At 36.0% G+C, this 17,905-nt stretch overlaps 1 protein-coding gene across 3 annotated transcripts; it reads right to left on the bottom strand.

The window, feature by feature from the left end:
- Positions 1-3,113: 3,113 nt before the first annotated feature.
- On the bottom strand, positions 3,114-16,362 carry LOC104896994 (2-C-methyl-D-erythritol 4-phosphate cytidylyltransferase, chloroplastic). Of its 3 annotated transcripts, none has more exons than XM_010683792.4 (12): positions 16,066-16,361; positions 15,880-15,951; positions 14,518-14,573; positions 13,699-13,778; positions 13,522-13,604; positions 10,154-10,231; positions 8,875-8,943; positions 6,106-6,174; positions 5,934-5,980; positions 4,489-4,579; positions 4,292-4,354; positions 3,114-3,463 (listed from the first exon to the last, which is right to left on the bottom strand). In XM_010683792.4, exons 1-11 carry the CDS (start codon positions 16,279-16,281, stop codon positions 4,292-4,294), a joined length of 924 nt encoding a protein of 307 aa, XP_010682094.2. In that variant the 5' UTR covers positions 16,282-16,361; the 3' UTR covers positions 3,114-3,463. The 3 variants fall into 3 exon arrangements, with proteins under 3 accessions (XP_010682094.2, XP_048502523.1, XP_048502522.1); XM_048646565.2 differs by lacking the exon at positions 3,114-3,463 and adding an exon at positions 4,016-4,171 and having other exon boundaries at positions 16,066-16,362; XM_048646566.2 differs by lacking the exon at positions 6,106-6,174 and having other exon boundaries at positions 16,066-16,362.
- Positions 16,363-17,905: the final 1,543 nt, after the last annotated feature.

Below are 17,905 nucleotides of genomic sequence, written 5' to 3'. Positions count from 1 at the left end.
CAGCCACTGTACTCAGCCATTGTTTCATGAAGCTTCTTGAACTCTCTGCGTTTCTTCCTACTTGTTCCGCCTCCTATGTCTTGAAAACTACTCATACCACCCGGCCTGCAAGCTTCTGATCCACCCTTTGTGAACCCCTCTCCCGCCTTCTTTGAGCCACCACAAGTGGTGGTCCTAATCCCAAGCCTACAATTTTTGGCCAAATAAGATGGACCATCGCCAGACCCAGAACTTCCACCACCACCTCTCTTGAATACTCCACGAGATAAACCACCTAAGCCACTACCAATCTCGTTACGCACGCGGTCTACTACCCATAAAGACGTTTGGAACACCACCCACTAGACCACGAGCTTCACCACCAAAGTCACCGGCGTAAGCATCAGCAAGAGCAACTAAATTGCCTCTTGTTGATGTTGTCTGCATCACTCCTCTAACTCTCATCTGAGTTGTTAATACTTCCCCGCAGCCACCTAGTCCACCCTTAGATATGTCTTCTCCTCTCTCGAGTCCGATATGAAGTACGAATGGTGAACTTATATTTTCTCCTTCCAGAATATATATATATATATATATATATAATTATATATATATATATATATATATATATATATATATATATAACCAGAATTTAAGCCATTAGTTGTTTCGGACCCTTGAGCTTCATTCACTTGCAACTGAAGAGGTGTTGCTGACCGGAAACGTCGTACAATATGCTCCTTCAGTTCTTCCCGGTCATAGAATGGCAGTCGACGGTGTTCCCATTCGAACCACCATCGCGCATCATCATCAAGTCCTATGATGGCAACCTTCAACTTCTCTTCCTCGTTTAACTCAAAAGATTCAAAGAAATCCTCCATTTGAAGAATCCAGTCCTTTGAATTTCTACAATTAAACTCATGAATCTGAAGCTCTTGTCGAATTCTCCTCTCTTCTTCAACATCTAAAATCTCTCGGTCTGTTTGACGTGTGATATATGTGAACTCCTCCAGGATCCATATTTCCATCTGCAGCGCTGCACTTTCTCCGGCGAGCACCATTTCAGAATTTTTTTTTTATGAAATCGAAAACTGAAAAATCAGCAGTATATCTCCTTGAATCGTCTGCTCAAATATCATTTGCTATGAAATTAACATAGCTTAGATAGATTATAATACTGAAATAGAGATATTTAGGGAATAAGATGAACTTTGATTGATTAATAACTGAAAATAGATATCATTTGCTATGAATTAACGCACTTGCTCCATATCAAATTAAATGCAACAGTTTCTAAAAAAGGTTGTTTAATTAGATGCAATAATTTCCTTCTTTCTATTTTTGGTATGATTTTTATCCCTAAAATTACCAAAATGTCCTTATTGAAAAAATAAGACACATATTATACAACCCAAATCAAATTAATTACAAACACAATTAAAATTAATCAACCTAAACATAATCCCCCCTTTCTCTTCAATACCACCTTTACTCCACCACCCACCACCATTTCTCTATCCTTATGCTCCCATCTCCATGACTTTATCCTCCTGCCGTCTCTCTCCTCCATCTTCCATCACCATTGTTCTCTCCACCACCACGACCATCATTATCACCAATCTCGTTGGCGTCCCCCGCCAGCCCAAAACCACCACCATCATCATCTCTCTTCGATATCCTCCCCCACCAGCCTAAAACCACCTTCGCTCCACCGCTGTCATTTCTCGCGCTCCATGAACCAGTCTGCCGTCGTCATTTCCCATCCACCGTTGGACCAGTGCGCCACCCATCGGCGTCCTTCATACGTCCTCAGCCACCCACCACCATCATCATCACCTTTGTGATACTCCACCTTCGATCTCCTCCCCCACCAGCCCAAAACCACCGACAACCTTCATCAATCTCCTTTCTTTCACCTCCCTCTTCCATCGATCTCCTTTCTCTCACTGACATCTTCCATCGATCTCCTTTCTCTCACCACACAACCACCTTACCATCTTGGATCTCCTTTCTCGTCGTTCTCTCACCTCCATCTTCCTTCGTTCTCTCTCCTACATCTCTTTCTCTCTCTTCTATCTCTTTCTCTCGCCTTTAAGTTGTTGTGGAGGTGGAACGGGTTTTAACGGTGGGTGGTGGTGAGTGAAGTCAGAAGGTGTTTTGATGGTGGTGATGGGGGCAATAGGAAGGTGTTTTGATGGTGGATTGAGTTTTAATGGTGCTGGGTGATGGTGGAGGTAGTAGGAACGCCTTTGGTAGATTTTGGATTCTAATTTCGAGGGAAGCATGAAGGTGTTTTGATGGTGATGGCATTTCGATGGCGTTGGTGATGGTGATGGCATTTCGATGGTGTTGGTGGTGGTGGTGGCATTCTGGTGGTGTTGGTGGTGCCTCGGTGGTGGTGGTGGTGGTAGTGGCGACAGTATGTGATGGCAGCATTAGACGATGGTGGTACTTGATTGTGGTTAATTACACTAAACACTTGCCCTCACTTTTGTTAATTAACCCTTAAGAATTTTTGCCTATGAGACCGTGCAACCTGAATTGCATTTAATTTGATATAAAAAGGAAGTAGCTTGGATATATTATAATACTAAAATAGAGATATTAAGGGAAGAAGATGAACTTTGATTGATTAATGACTGAAAACATAACATAATGAGAAGATGTTCAAGCTTTTGAGAGACTTGATTCTCTTCCAATTGAACTCTTAAAAGCTCACCCAATTTTCTTAACTTTCAACATGATTTTCTCTCTATAATATCGCTATATATAAAGCAATTTCCTAAGCACAAGTACCTAGCTTATTCCCCACAATAACTAATAAAGATAATATCTAAATTACCCTTCCCCCTAATATAGATTCATAACAAAAACCTACATATAGAACTTGTTCAGACTTTGGTAGTACCATTTGTATCACCAGTGTTGGCATTTAAAATTTATGTTGGATCAAAAGAAAATGTTGTTAAACTTTCTTTCCCTATTAGAATATAATTATATGAAGTGGTGTTGGACATCATCCATCTCTTCTCGAATATGGGATAACACTTCTTCACCTACCAACGGAGCTTGGCATATACTAGATCAGTAGATCACACCACGGCTCTTTAAGGCAATGTTAGAGCACATATCAATAAGCAAAAGGAGTACATTGATTCATAATCTCCAATTATTTCGAATTATTGGATGTACATTAAAATTTGTCTTCCAGACAAAATTTATCTCAAGTTAGTTGGCCTTCAAGAAGCAAAAATGTGTAGTCGAGTCGATATATCTGGGAAAGAATCTAGTAGCAAGCATCCGAGCAACCATCTAAATTGATACAACACAGAAGTACATGTTGCAGGAAAGCACCTTGAATCAAAACCGACGAGTCATGTACACTGCTTTGCTGCCATATCTTCTGGTTTATGTCTGATGAAAATATAAATAAAGTACCGGAAACTGAAGTTGTACAAAGGTGCAATGCTGTAGCTGCAATGCTCTGCATGATCCAGATTCAATTTCTACTTATCAGACATAGTCTTATTGATCCAAGTAAATATAGTATATGTAATGTCATGTTCTGTAACTGTAAGCCTGTAACGTGGGCTCTCTACTGCCTTGTTGAGAGGTTCCCACTTATAAAAAAAAATGCTTACCTTGAAATGCTGAACTTGATGGTTATTGATATTATTAACATAGATAAGTTTCAGGAAGCAAAGACATTACGAGAGTGATTGGTTTTTCAGGAAAAGTGATTTCTCCATTTTCCTTTGTTCGACTTGTAAGGGTGGAAAATAATTTTTCCAAGGGTGGAAACGATTTTCCTATCAAAATGAAGGAATGCCACATTTTCCTCCCTATCTCTTACCTTCCTCTTTATTTCCTCCTATTCATCCTCTTCCTTCCATATCATTCGTCTATTTCTCTCCAACTTTTCATGCAAAGAACCAGACAACTATAAAACAAATTTACAACTGTGTTTTTACCCTGCAAAATGTTTTTTCATGGAAAATAAAATTTCTGTTGGAGATGTTTTCCGTCAAACCAAATGGAGTCTAAAGATACAACTTCCAGTCTCCATATAACATATCTTTGGTTTTTTTCATTATTTAGCACATGCCCTGATGAGAGGGTGCTTGGGTGGCAGAAGAGTCTTGGAAGTGTTCTTCAATCTAGCAGAAAAGTAGATTAAAGAGGACAAGGAGTCCTCTAGAAATTTGCATGCCAATCACATTAGTGGAAAACATAAAGGAAGAAAATCCTGAATAGGACCCAATACATGAGACTAAAGAAAGCCCAAGATAAGATTACTAATGATATTACTTACTTAAGTACTTGAGCTTGGATTCAGTATTCTCTCAGCAACTAGTAAATCATCAGGTGTTGTGATCTGTTGAAAAATGGCGCCTGTATTAGCATAATCTCCAAGCATTTGTTGCCAAATTCATTAGCATCTATGTAAGTCGAGAGATCTAATTATTTTTTCCATCCTTTAAACAAAAGTAAATGAAAAAAAATTGATACCTTGATATTGGTATAAGATCCTTCGGTAATGTATACTCGATGCCCAAGGTGTTCCACAATAGAAACATCATCAGTGACCTCAAGTCCTCTTCTGAAATAATATAATGGCAATATTAAATTAGGGAAGCAATAATAGAGGTCATCAAGGTTATATTAAAAAAGTTTAGAAGGAATAAAAAGCATACTCAATTAAAAGCCTTCATTTTGAGGATAGGATATGATTTTTCTTAATCAAGAAGCTAGTTATAGCCATAGAATGATCGGAAACTTTCTCAAACCAAGGGGACAGTGGACACTAATAAATATGTGAAATATTCACTTTTTTCTGCAAAACTATTTTGCAATATTTTCATTTGTCCTCTTTTTTTCATTTAGTAGTTAGCTTGTAACTCTCCTTCACTCAAGTACACAGTACTCCGGATACCCTGATTATTAAAGATACTTGTACAATCTTACATGTTAGTATGTTACAAAGCCGATGGATGTCTCTTTCTCCATTCTATGCAATAATCTCTTATATTTTCTTTTTAGGTTATGACTTCATTTCAGTGCTACCTTAACTACCCTGATTAGAGATATTCTCACAATCTTACAGTTATAGAATGTTTTGCTATTTTGTTGTTCTTATAGGCGCCATTATAAGTTCTGCGCAAGTAAATGATTTAATGTACACATGCCCGTAAAAAAAATATGCAAATACATGATATATGTAGGCAAACATGACAACAAAATTTGCATAAAATTTGTCATGCGTTATTTCAGTAACCAAAATACAAAGACTTTTACAGCGTTAGAATGATCGAAAATATCTAAAAACAATCTGAGAAATTACATTTCACTCACATGAAACAACTAGGCTCTTGAGCTTTTGAGAGAAAGGTTAAGAGTTTTGGAGAATGTAGTCTATCAAACACTCAAAAACCAATTACTAAAAGAATACAGCACATAGATGCTTAGTGCCTTGCTCGTGAATATTAAGTTATGTTTATTAGTACTCACTTGATCAATCTAAGAAACTGAGTTTAAATGAAGATTGTTTTTATTCATCAACTGAAAGGACAGAAAACAAAACACAAATGTTGGTCTAAATTCTTCTGTCCATACAGGTTGATGCAGCGTGTTTTCTGAGGTCTACAATTTAGGGGTAGCAATATTAGAGTTTTTTTGAGAGGAATGACATCAGAAATTAAGAACTCTCCTTATGGTTATTGAAGTGTAGGTTTTAATCATTGGTATGAATTTTCAAGTTGAAACTTTGACATGCTTATAACAATGCACTCCAGCAAAAAGAGTCATAGATGTAGAACAGGGTTTATGCAATCTATATTCAATTACATGACTTAGGAAATGGAATGGTACAGATGAAACTCCTAGTATCATACTACCATTGAAGTGTAAGTATTTAATATGATAAAAGACATTGCTAAGGTCACAGGGGTAAGTACCTAGTCACAAGATCAAATCCATCCTTGAGCAATGCAGGTAAGATGACCTGAAGATTTGATATGAAGATGCAGGAAGCAAAATGATGATGGGTATAAATTATTTGAACTGCAGGTTAGAGAAAAAATATAATGAAAGCAACCATTAATCCACAGCAATCTCAGGCAGCAGTACCTGAGGAGTTTGCATTTCCCAAAGAGTTTTTCTGTCTAGAGTTTTCACAACAAAGCTCTCATTATTAGCCTGTAGAACATTATACGAAATAGATAATCACCCATTAGAAAGGGTGCTTTCACACTGCTTTACTGATTGCTGAAATGAAGCAGTGATGCCACGAAGAGGGGTCATAGTCGAAATGCTAGAAAAGTGATCTATAAGACTTTTAACTATCAAGAAAGAAAATAGTTCTCTGCCTTAAAATCAACCTACCTGGTTTTGTTTTGACTTTTGATAGAGAAAAGTCACTACTAGCCATATCAACTATAGAGTTGAAGATCTACAAAGAATGTATATTAAACCACCAAGCATAGTAGGCAAGGCAGTGGAATGGATCGAGCCAGCCTAAGTGCCATGGAGGCAATCACAGCCTATGGGCAGCATGGCCTGCAAAACCATGCAGCCCGCCACCTTATATATTTCCTATTCTTTTTAATTGCTTGAACATGCAAGCCCACAGTCAGCCTGTCATTCCCATGGTGTGCCATGCAGCTCTTTGTAAACCATAGTCCAAGAGCGAGCTACCTAGTGGCGGAGCCACATTGAATATGAAAAAATGAAATTTTTTCCTATAAAATTTGGGATGTTTCAATTTGTTCTTAAAGAATTTGACCACTTGACCCCAATAAAATATATCAAATGTTTTTGAAACCACTAAATATTATTTTGGACCAGCCACTGGACCTACCACACGGGTCTCATGCTCCCATGTTAGTGCAGCCGAGTTCCAACTTGTCACAACATAACTTAAATCGACCAATTTTCGTTTTTGATAATATTGCTCACAAAGTTCTGCTGATGGGGCTTAAGCAACACTTAGACCAACCACACAAAAGGAATATGCGAATGAGCATAGCTTGGAGTCTTGGACAGATTAGTGAAAAGGATTAAGAAACAAAAATGGATTTGGATGGATAAAAGACAAATTGCATAAGATATTGGATAAAAAAACTCAATAATATTCATCATTTTTTTCCCTTCTCTAACTAGCTATGGTACTCTTCAAGCCCATAATAGCTAAAGCATAATATCTCTACCTTGAGCGCCATTATATTGATGCTTAGCATCAATCCTAAACCCACATCCTCTGCATCAGTTCTAAAGCAAAAGTGTAAAACCTAGTTTCTCCATCCCTCTACTCAACTGTTTTTCATTACTCCACCCAGATTATTAAACAAAACCCTACTGTATTCCTCCAACCCAGATAAGTTGAATGGCCATTGTAGGACTGTCCCTGCATAAAACCAAATTGTTTCTCCGAAATGCTCGTGCATTTCCCCAATCAATATTATATTACTCAGTCCCATAATTTCGTGGTATGACTCATAAGTTTTAGCCCTCAATAATTTAAGCACTCTTCGGCATCTCCATTGTTTTTGTAATTTGGTACCAAGGTGCTTTTCAACCATATTCCAATCTTACTCTGTTTGTCTATCAAATCTTGTTGAACATGTTTGTTAACCAATCAATACCAATCTTCCCTAGGCATCACAAAACCACAATAGGGACTTAGCCAACTACTTTCTTCAGTTTCGTCCTCTTCAATGCCTTCTCTACCTCTACTTTTTGAATTCTTCACATATATTCTTTGCTTACTTTCCGCTCCTCAATTGAAATGCCTCCCCTAACATTCATTTGGCGTCCATCAAACAGCTCATCAAAGTATTCTCCACATTTGTCCTTCATATCTCTATCCTGGACTAGGATATTTTAATTTTATCATTCACATAATTCACGAAGATCCTTCTTCAACACTTGTCTCCATTTAGCTATTTTAAAGACTTTTATCGCATCTAGTTTTTCATATATTTCCTGATACGCTTTTGACTTCGCTTGCCAAATGGCTTCTTTTGCCTCCACCTTAGCATCTAGCAAACACCCTCTTGACAGAACATAACAATGGGTCATTGAGCCCACTCCTGAACCCTATTGCGATTTGCGACACAAGCTGCTTCCCTCTAAGAAGCGTCTTTATGGCAAAGCACACTAAGGACATAGCCACGACCAAAGTGTCACCTTCATCAGCCATGTCTATAGCCACAAGCTTCCTTGTGGATGCTTGATTCAACCCACTCCCACGATTAAGGTATCAGATTCCCAACTTATCCTAGCTTGAGGTTTTTGATCATCCTAGACCCATCATACAATTACTTCGCAACTCATCGCCCTTGTAGGTGTTGGCTCTGAAGTCTGAACGAACATGACCCAACCTTAGTACTATCACAATCTTAGGTATGAGGCATTTGAGATGCCCAGACTCTAGAGTTATCAGTTCTTATAAAAAAAAAATTATTCGGAAAAAGGAAAGCCTTCCTTGCTCCAGAAATGCTAGAACCCAAGTAAGTAATGGAGGCTTTTTCTAGAACATGCATGACGAGATAAGGCTAGCCACAAATTTAAGTGAAGACTTGTAAGGTTATTTTTTGAGAGTATCTTCAATTCTGGCAAAATTGGATTCAATATATAATAGGTTACTATTTATAACTTTTACATAGACAAACAAGCTGAAGTCTATTTTTTGTACATGCAAAAAGTCAAAAATTGGAAAGGCAAACATGGAAACTGTCTACAAAACATTCCGGTGTCACTTTCCAAAAATATGCGTAAGCAAATTGGAAATATCAGAAGGTCACCCTTTCGGTTTTCTTAGACATATAGATACAAAAATAAAAATAAAAAGTGATGATGAGCTCCCCGAAACATGTTTTAGCCAGAATTGCTATTTACCTCCTTTATTGTCGCTTTAACAGGCACACCAAGTACAGCAGCTCCATGCACCTTACCATCTTTAAGAACCTACAAGACGAAATTTGAAAATTCCAGGATTGCTTAGCTAATAACATCCAGTGACCACCAAAAATACTATCCCTGGAAAAAAATTGAAAGTCGTCAAGCTAGAGAGAAAGTATTTGGATAAACCAAAGTCAAAGAGTAATACGTAAAGAAGATTGTTAGACAAGCAAACTCTCTTCAATGCTATACTACTGAAAGCAAGAACTCCCACTATTTCAAAATAAGGCACGACCGCTGCCGAGGTCGAACTTACCCATTGGTTTCCCACAATATTTAAATAATTATCAAAAATATTATTATTATTTGGAATATCTAAATACGTAGCTAACAATATACTTCCTCCGTTTTTTTTTCCTTGCAAAGTTTCCCATTCTAGGAAGTTGCATATTACTTGCAACATAAACATTTTTGGCAATATATTCTCTCTTTCTCACTCCCAAAACATGGAGAGTCCTTTATTTTATCTCTTTCTACATACCTTCTCTCTTAAATTCTTGTGGCATACTTCAATGTTGCAAGTAATAGAACGGAGAAAGTATATTTTTAGAGAATTTTAGCTATAGATCTTCCTTTTATAAAGAGTTGCACCATTTGCATGGAGTTTACTATTCACATATTACACTTTGATTATCTTTCATGATTGATATTTTAGGTAAAACATAGTCATATCAGATCTTGTTAGATTCATCTCAATGTAAATTTTTGGTTTATCAGCTTTCTATAATTTTTACTTATCAATAATTGAAGATATTAATATTTAAAATCATACATCGGCAAGTGTGAAAACATAAAATGGTGCAAATAGTTCAAAACGAAAGAAGTATATTTTAAGAAGATTTCAACAATCAAAACGCTTACTCTTCCTTGATTTGTGGTGAGCTACTTTGTATCTACACCTGAATTTTCAAATAAGATATTGTCCTACCAAAAAACAAAAGGTCAAAGCTAACTCTAGAAAAAGTGGGGTGCCTTTTAGTTTGAAACAGAGGGAATATAAAGTCTCCCTTTTACGGGAGTCAGGACAAGAAGTTGCTTTCATATTTACAGTAGCAGATACAACTAAAATTCGCAACCAAATTTTGAGATCGAATACATAAAATTAAATATGCTGGTGACGTTGTTGAACTAAGATGACAAGCAACCAATGAAGACCAACAGTCCAAATTTAACATCCAAATTAATAACAATAACCTGATAACAGAAAACTTCAAACCTTCTCTATATCTTGAGACAACACTAACGGTCTTGCCGAATCATGGATGCAGACCAAATCAGCACCAGAAGCAATAGCCTGCATTGGAGGAATCGTATTAGTCTTCCTTGGATCCACCAAAAGCCGAGTTACAAGAAATAAACACTGCTCAAGTATGAAACTATACAAGTAAATTCCTTATTTACTCCCCTAAGTATTACTTGTAAATCACCACCAACCAGACAGGAGAAGCACACTATACAGAGAATGTCTTCAAATCTTAAACACTTTTTGATTTATCACAAGATCCTACCCTTAACGCCTTCCCCTTGACACCTTTTACTATTAGAAATTTTTGGCCACAAGCGTACACATTGTGCATAGACAGATTTACAAAATGTCCCACACATAATCAGACGCATGAGACATTCTTCGAAGTAGTGACTACCGTGCTTGTATAATTGGGTAAAACAAAATGTACGAGCAGGATTTTAAGAATTCCTAAATTTATTATAATTTAAATAAAGTGTAGCAAGAGAGAATAGAACTGCTTCTTCTTTTATATATATTAATATAACTTCGTAAATCGAACCATTTCTTCTAGTGTATTTGTAATGATAAATAGATACAAATTGTAAAATTATCTTAGTCACAATTATAAAATTGAACCTGAGCGGTTTGTGGATTTAAAAGAACATACTATTTCTCTTATAATAAGTGTGTTTTAAGTTTGTTTATTTCAAGATGCCCCTCAAATTTAATTCAATGAATATGAAAATTGTCTTAAAGTTTTTGAATAAATCCACTAGAAGTGGGTTTGTCATGATATCTACCAATCTACTACTTGACCCTCGACTTGCGTAATTGGAGCTTAATAACTCTATTCTTCGTGAGCTCTCAAATCTAGTGATTCTCAAATGTAGGAAAACAGATAGAGGAAATTTCATAAAACTTGGTCAAAACATTCTCACTTAATTTCTAAATACAAGTGCCACTTTATAGGCATAAAACAACTAAGACTCCCTGAAAACAAGCAACTAAGTAAAAAATTGGGGTACACGCTCACAACACTAATATTGAATATTGATTATTGACATATGTTAATTAAACACAATGACCCACTAATCATAATCCCGTTATTATTAGGAACTACCAAGATTAATTTTGGAGCACTCTAAGAAATCTTATGTCGATGTGTTTGATGTATTTGCTTTTTCCTGCGAGAAATTGAACTCTTAGCAAGTCCAATAGCAAATAATTTTCAAAGATGCTAATATCGGAATTTCCTGATCATGCTTCAGTTCGTCCAAAATTCTACGAAGTCCGGTACTCCGGTCGCTCGACATGCTACAAAGGTGGTTTATCTCTGTTATTAAGGCTACCACTTGTTCCTTTCCCGAAGGCCACGAAACAAACTCTATTTATTAAACGGAACACATAATCAAAAATGCCTTTGCATGTCTAAATATCACCTGCTTCGCCTAAGAAAATCTGTAAATTTCTCATACCATTAACATAGCGCAAAATTTTTGAAAGTTCTTTGCAAGTGGGAATAGTAAAGTTTTCCCATAAAATGACTTAGTAACCCAACTACATAAGTTACTACCGAGTCAAGTGAAAGTCAAATAATGTAGAAATCGACAATGCCCTTAAAAGAAAGTGGACCATTTTAGCGTTGCCTTCTTCATCTCAAAGGGGTTCCTTCCATGTTTGAACTTAATACTACTTTTGGACATCGCCTTTGCTGCTCAGACTCACATGGTGAAGGAGTCGGTATAAATCTGAGAGTCTGACATGAAAAATCCTATATTCAAGGAGAGAGGGGACACACGATACACATACTCATATGCTCTTTTATTAAATTATGGTAACGAAATAATTAACATAGAAATCAATTACAATTTCCTACATATAAGTGCTTGATTTAAGTTGTTTTGTACTATAAATAAAATACAGTATAGATAAAGGTTTCCTTTCCCAACTTGCATAAGCATCCATGACCGATTTTCTAGGAAGAAAGAAAGGGATGGAGGGCAAAGGAGAGGAAACCTCTTGTTTGGTCGGTGAAGGTGAACCATATGCGACTTTTCATGTTGTTTGGTTAACCTAAGAGGAAAAATAACCAATCCAAGTGTGCACCCCGCTCTAAACATCTATGTCAATGGCTTTCTCTCTTCAAACCCTAAACCAACACACCTAATCTTCTCCTCGAAGTCTTAATAATAATTGGCTATTTTACTGTACACTCTCCAAACTTCCTTGCATATTGAATACTTCCTGTATTGTTGTCCTTCTCATCCTCATCATCACCATCACTGGTAAATAGATATGACCATTTAGTCGCCATATTAGGCATAGAAGTTCGAGAACTCGAATATTAGTGGCCAATTTCAACAAAAATAACAGCTTGCACCTGACAACATCGATAAAAAAACATGGTGGTCTAAGAGATGCTAATAGTTGCAATTGTGAAGAGGTTAGGTCTCTTTCCAACTATCTTTCTCTCTCACATGCGCAGACTAATCTGTTAACACCCCCATCGGAGTTTCTAAGTTGTTAATATGCTGGTGTTTGATTTGTTCTGATTGGTTTTATGGTAGTGTGCTATCTTCTCTCAATTTATGTTGGTGGGCATAATTTAGGATAGCTGTAAATCCTATGTGATGATTAAAAGGATTTGACTACACTACATATGCCAACAATGTGAATGTATGTTGACAGCTATGATGCTCAGATTCGTCAATTCAGCTCTTATATTCATGTCATCTACTTGACAAATGGATATGGGCACTTTGTTTCGGCGAAAAGGGGAAAATTAATACTCATGTACATATTTACAACAAAAGAAAGTATCCTCCAGCTTGTCCAGGCTCTCCATCATAGATTTAGACGTCCCCGGACTCCCCCACATTCTCAAGGTTGGAAGTTTCCATGTCAACGATTAAACCCGCATCCGAGTCTGATTTCGAGCATATCGATTTTGGGAAACTCATATGCTAAGATACTTCACAAGTAAGCATTCTAATGCACTTGGAAGGGTGACTTCTACTAAAGTAACTTATGGTTCGTATAAGAGAGGAGAAAATAATCTGGAAGGATTTATTAAGGTTTCTAGGACTGATTGCAAGTCCTCACAAGCAATAAGTGATAAGAAAAAAAACTCCCTGCAGCCTAAGGGAAGGCTAGGGTGTCACCAATTGCGAATTTGTGGACTCATATTCTTGATGAAGAGTAACTATCTGCAAGACCAACTCCAATTGTTTACCTTGTCTCATGATATGAAAACTGAATTACATATATTCAAAGTAAAATTAAAGCAATGGCGGCTTCTAGGTTCAATATTCACTGAAAGATAGAAATGACGAAAGGTTGGAACTCATATTTTGCACCTGAAGTCCATTGTAAACGGAGTCTTGTCTTTCCTTCCCAGGTTCAGTAAATTTGAGGTCTACATGTATCTTGTCCCTCATTTCTGGAGAAAAAGAAAACAAATGTTGCTTATTATCCTTCTATAACAAGAAAAAGAACAGGAAAGAACAAGATAAATTGAGGATATCTAATTGGACCTTCAAAAATGTCCTTGTATGATGGATCACAAACTACAACAATTTCTTTCACTTCAACCATTTGAGAAAAAGTGTACAAACTGCCAAAAAAAACAAAGAAGTATATAGTTCGCTCAAAGATGTAAGTAGAAGCATGCAAAAAGTACTAGTAAATAAAGCAGAATAAGGATAAACTGAGCCACACAGATCACATATTCTACAAGTGCTAATTAGGGAGTTTCAAAGGATGTTTCTGCCTCATGATTTATATATAAATGACAGAAAGAAAGGAATGACAGAAAGAAAGGATTGAATTACACTAACTGTAACTTGAATAAGAAAATGCAACAAATGGGAAGAAACATCCAAAGACCCTTTAATCCCTCAGATAATACCCTTACCCTTTGATTTTTCTATCCTCCTTCCGAGAAGGGGGAGGAGGAGACTTCCCAGCAGTTATATCCAGCTTAGAATTGCTTATGAAACATCTTTCTTTCCTTTTCATCATTTATAGTATGTATAACTTTGTTACAAGCATCATGAAGGATACAGTAACATTGATGACCTTGTCTAGTGGAGTACATCAACATTCCAATCAGTAGCACCCCTTCACCAGTCAAAATTCCAAATAAGAATCGCGAGATCTATGTACAAAGTAGTAAAGTACTTTACTTTACATCCAATTGACATTGTCATTGGGTTGAAACCAAATGACTTTTAAACACCCGATTCTCTATGGTTTGACCTCAATTGTTGCTTTACATCACATCATATAATAACCATCATGTACATCCCTGTACCCAATACCCATGAAATCATGCACATTGTGTTCTAAGATACCTATACAATGCAATTGGTTGGCCCAGAAGTGGAAGGTACTGCTTCGGCATGCTTGCCTGTTTGAACAAACATAACGAGGTCAACAGAGTAAGAAAGAAAACTGAACAACAGCACACAGTGAAGAAGCTAAAAGCACAGTTTTCAATGCAGATATGTAGAAGATATCCAGCTGAAATAAGAAAATACTAGTAAATAGCTGATAAAATTGATAGCTGAGAAATGGTGCAGTAGAAGATATCCGAGTGACCAAGTCAGGTGCGTATAAAAAATTGAAAACTGAAAAGTGAAGAAAAACTGGAAGTGCTCTGTGAACGATGAAAATCTAACAAATCAAAATGAAAGAAAGAGAACACACTCTCAAAAAAAAATAAAGAAGAAATGACAGAAAAAAGGTTTTCCAAGGAAAGGATAGGTTAATCTGAGCTATCCTAAATTCCTAACAACTCTGATCAGGGTTTGTCCTAAAATGGGCTCACCTGTAGTTACCAATAAAAGGTGAAATAAGAGGATGGAAAAGCGGAGGAGATAGGCTCACTTAGGCTACTCCTAAGCTTGGATATTTATCAATTATTGCAAACTAGAATGAATAGAAGTGAGGAAGACGAGCAAACTCATAAATCATAGAGTGTAAGGTCTGAGCAAGTTTTGCAGAACTGGTCATGGCTTTCCATTCAATATGTCATTGGCTATAATATTGATTGTAATATAAATCTGTAAAAGTATCTTATAGTGATCCTTCTCAAATTGTTTAACGATTCACCAATGGGGCCTTGTCCTGGTAGATTTAGGGTACTCAGGTGCACATTATCCGCCTTCTTTCAATGTTTAATCATCATTTCATCAGAAAATGAACTAACATGTGCACCAAAAAAAAACAATTGTTCACATAAGTGGTAACAACCCCATATATGTGAGGCAGTTGGTCAGGTTTTAGAGCATTATGTAATTTACTATCCTCATTAGCTTGGTGAAAAGGTACCAATACAGATACAAAACCAGTTTGTTCTGCCATTTGACAGAAACTAGGATGAAAGTGTAGCGAGTTTCCGAAGAAGTTATCTAAAGTATGAAAGAGACATTCAAACTGTTTTCACTAATTTGGTTAATCACACAATTAACAAAGCATGATGATTAAAAAAAATACATTTTGCAGCAGTTAAGAGTAAAGACCATGAAAACAGAAATGCACATATCCAACTACTCATCCAAAACTCACAAAACAAAACTTCAGTAGTTAAACCAGCAAAATTCCATTTTTTGAGAAACCATATCATAATCATTAATGAATATGTCATATCTCAAGCAACAAAGTTATAAACTTTGACTAAGCCACAATTTAATAAGATTAAGGGAGAGACATACACCCATTCTCTTGCCCTTGCCACCAGCAAGAAGGATGACAGAAACGCTTTTCTCCTTGACAATTGCATTTCCCTGCAAAAATGTTAAAACCCATCAAATAATATTTGAAAATAACTAAATATCCAAAGAAACCCAAAAAGGGAAGAATGAGATTTTTAAAAATTACTGCAAATAAAGAGACTAAACCTCAGTAGAATTTGCAGAACAATGGATTCTTAAAGCAGACCATCTTGGTTTTCCCAATACTTGTAATTTCTGAAATTGAGAGGGGAAATAGATGGAAGTTGTAAAAGATAAACTTTTGGTGGAGGAATTGAGAGAAATGGCGGGAATTCTGGGATTAGAGGAAGACCCAGAAACTGCACAAGATAAAGTGAGCTGCTTTGCTCCAATGAACGCCATTGTTTCGTCTCCTTTGTTTTCTCTCTGTGTTAGTGTGCAAGTGTGCAATAGTTGGATCACGTAGCCTATGTTTAGTATGAATCTAAATTTGCTGTCTCATAAATATATGGCAAATTAGATGGTAGACACAAGAACAACACACGAGACTTAATGAACAAAACAACAATATCAATAAAAGAAACTAAGCAAATGAACAAAAGAACAACACACGAGACTTAATGAACATCTAAATCAGTAATGAACAACAAGAAAAAAAAAAAAAAAAAAAAGATGAATATAAGAGGAAATATATGATGAATAACCACTCGACCTAATGAATAGAAAAGAAAACACAATGAACAAAGAAATATCTGCAATAAACAAACTAAGAAACATAAAGATAAAGGTTAACAAAGGAGAATCGTCAAGATCGATATTCATTGGAGAACAGTTGATGTACATTAGTTTCACATGTTCATTGGAGATGAGTGGATGTACATTAGTTTCACGTGTTTTATGTTTTTTTGGGCTATGTTTTGACCCGTGTCTACCATTAGAATGGTAGACACGAGTCCACCATCTACTAATTGGTCATTGTTGTGAATAATAGAGTGAGAACATAAACCAGAAGATGTCAATGACTCAACTAGGCAGGGATGATAAATCACTACCGGATATCCATGGCAAAAGTGTAATTTATTAAGGAAAAAAGTGAAAAGTTCCAATCTTATAAGCCCATATTTGTATATCAAAAACACTTGTTATTGATAAATCAACTTATGTTTATATGTTTCAGACACTTGTTACTTCCACAATAACCTTTGTTAGTGTATAGTAAATGTAACTTTTTGTCAAAAAGTAAGTACGTGATTTCTGACAAAAAGTAAAAATTATCTCGTGCTTTCGCTAGCTTTCTCCCAAAAAAGTACAACCCGATATTTATAAAAAAAAAACATGTTTGTGTGCTTAAAACACTTGTTTTTTATAAATCAACCTATATTTATGTGTTTGAGGCACCTGTTATATACAAAACAATCCTTGTTTGTGTGAATTAAATGTTACTTTTTGTCAAAAAGCAAGACTATGGTGTCTGACAAAAAGTATAATATTTAAGCTTTTCACTTTTTTCCTTAATAAATTACACTTTTGCCATGAATAGTGGATTAGCCAATCCACTATCTGATAGTGATTTATCCTCCCTCCTCAACTAAGTGTTTCACCATATTATACTAGAGTTTTCTAGTGTGCAATAGCTCTCTAGGTCGTTTATTACCTTTTTGTACTTATGAAACTGTTTATGGTGGAATTTAAGTGATTGTTGATTTTCTAATTGTTTTTGCTTCTTTGGAATGTTTAAAGTATATATATAATATTTTTTTAAAACATTTGTTCTCTTATTACTATATTAACAAATTAAGTTTCTTGTGTAGTTTGCAAATTGGAAAGGAAGTAAGGAGAAAGTTGGGGACACTTGTATGAATCCATACGAGAAAATTCGAATGATAAGAGTATAAGAAAATAAATCAAGACTTAAGGCATTTGTAGAACTGATCAAAAAAGCCCATCCCAAATATTTTATATTATTGTAACACTCCCATGTACCTCTAATCCAATTTTTGTTTGTCATTTCGAAAAAAAATGAAGA

The sequence above is a fragment of the Beta vulgaris genome, chromosome 6, assembly GCF_026745355.1.
Source record: "Beta vulgaris subsp. vulgaris cultivar EL10 chromosome 6, EL10.2, whole genome shotgun sequence".
NCBI lineage: Eukaryota > Viridiplantae > Streptophyta > Magnoliopsida > Caryophyllales > Amaranthaceae > Beta > Beta vulgaris.
This window is presented reverse-complemented; position numbering and strand designations above follow the sequence as displayed.

Excerpts from the sequence above, each read along its gene's own strand:
- LOC104896994 (XM_048646565.2), bottom strand. The coding sequence starts at position 16,281 with ATGGCGTTCATTGGAGCAAAGCAGCTCACTTTATCTTGTGCAGTTTCT. Across the intron at positions 4,580-5,933 it reads GGATTTGATCTTGTGACTAG|AAGAGGACTTGAGGTCACTG; the intron begins GTACTTACCCCT and ends ATATTATTTCAG. Across the intron at positions 4,355-4,488 it reads GATCTTATACCAATATCAAG|ATCACAACACCTGATGATTT; the intron begins GTATCAATTTTT and ends ATTTTTCAACAG.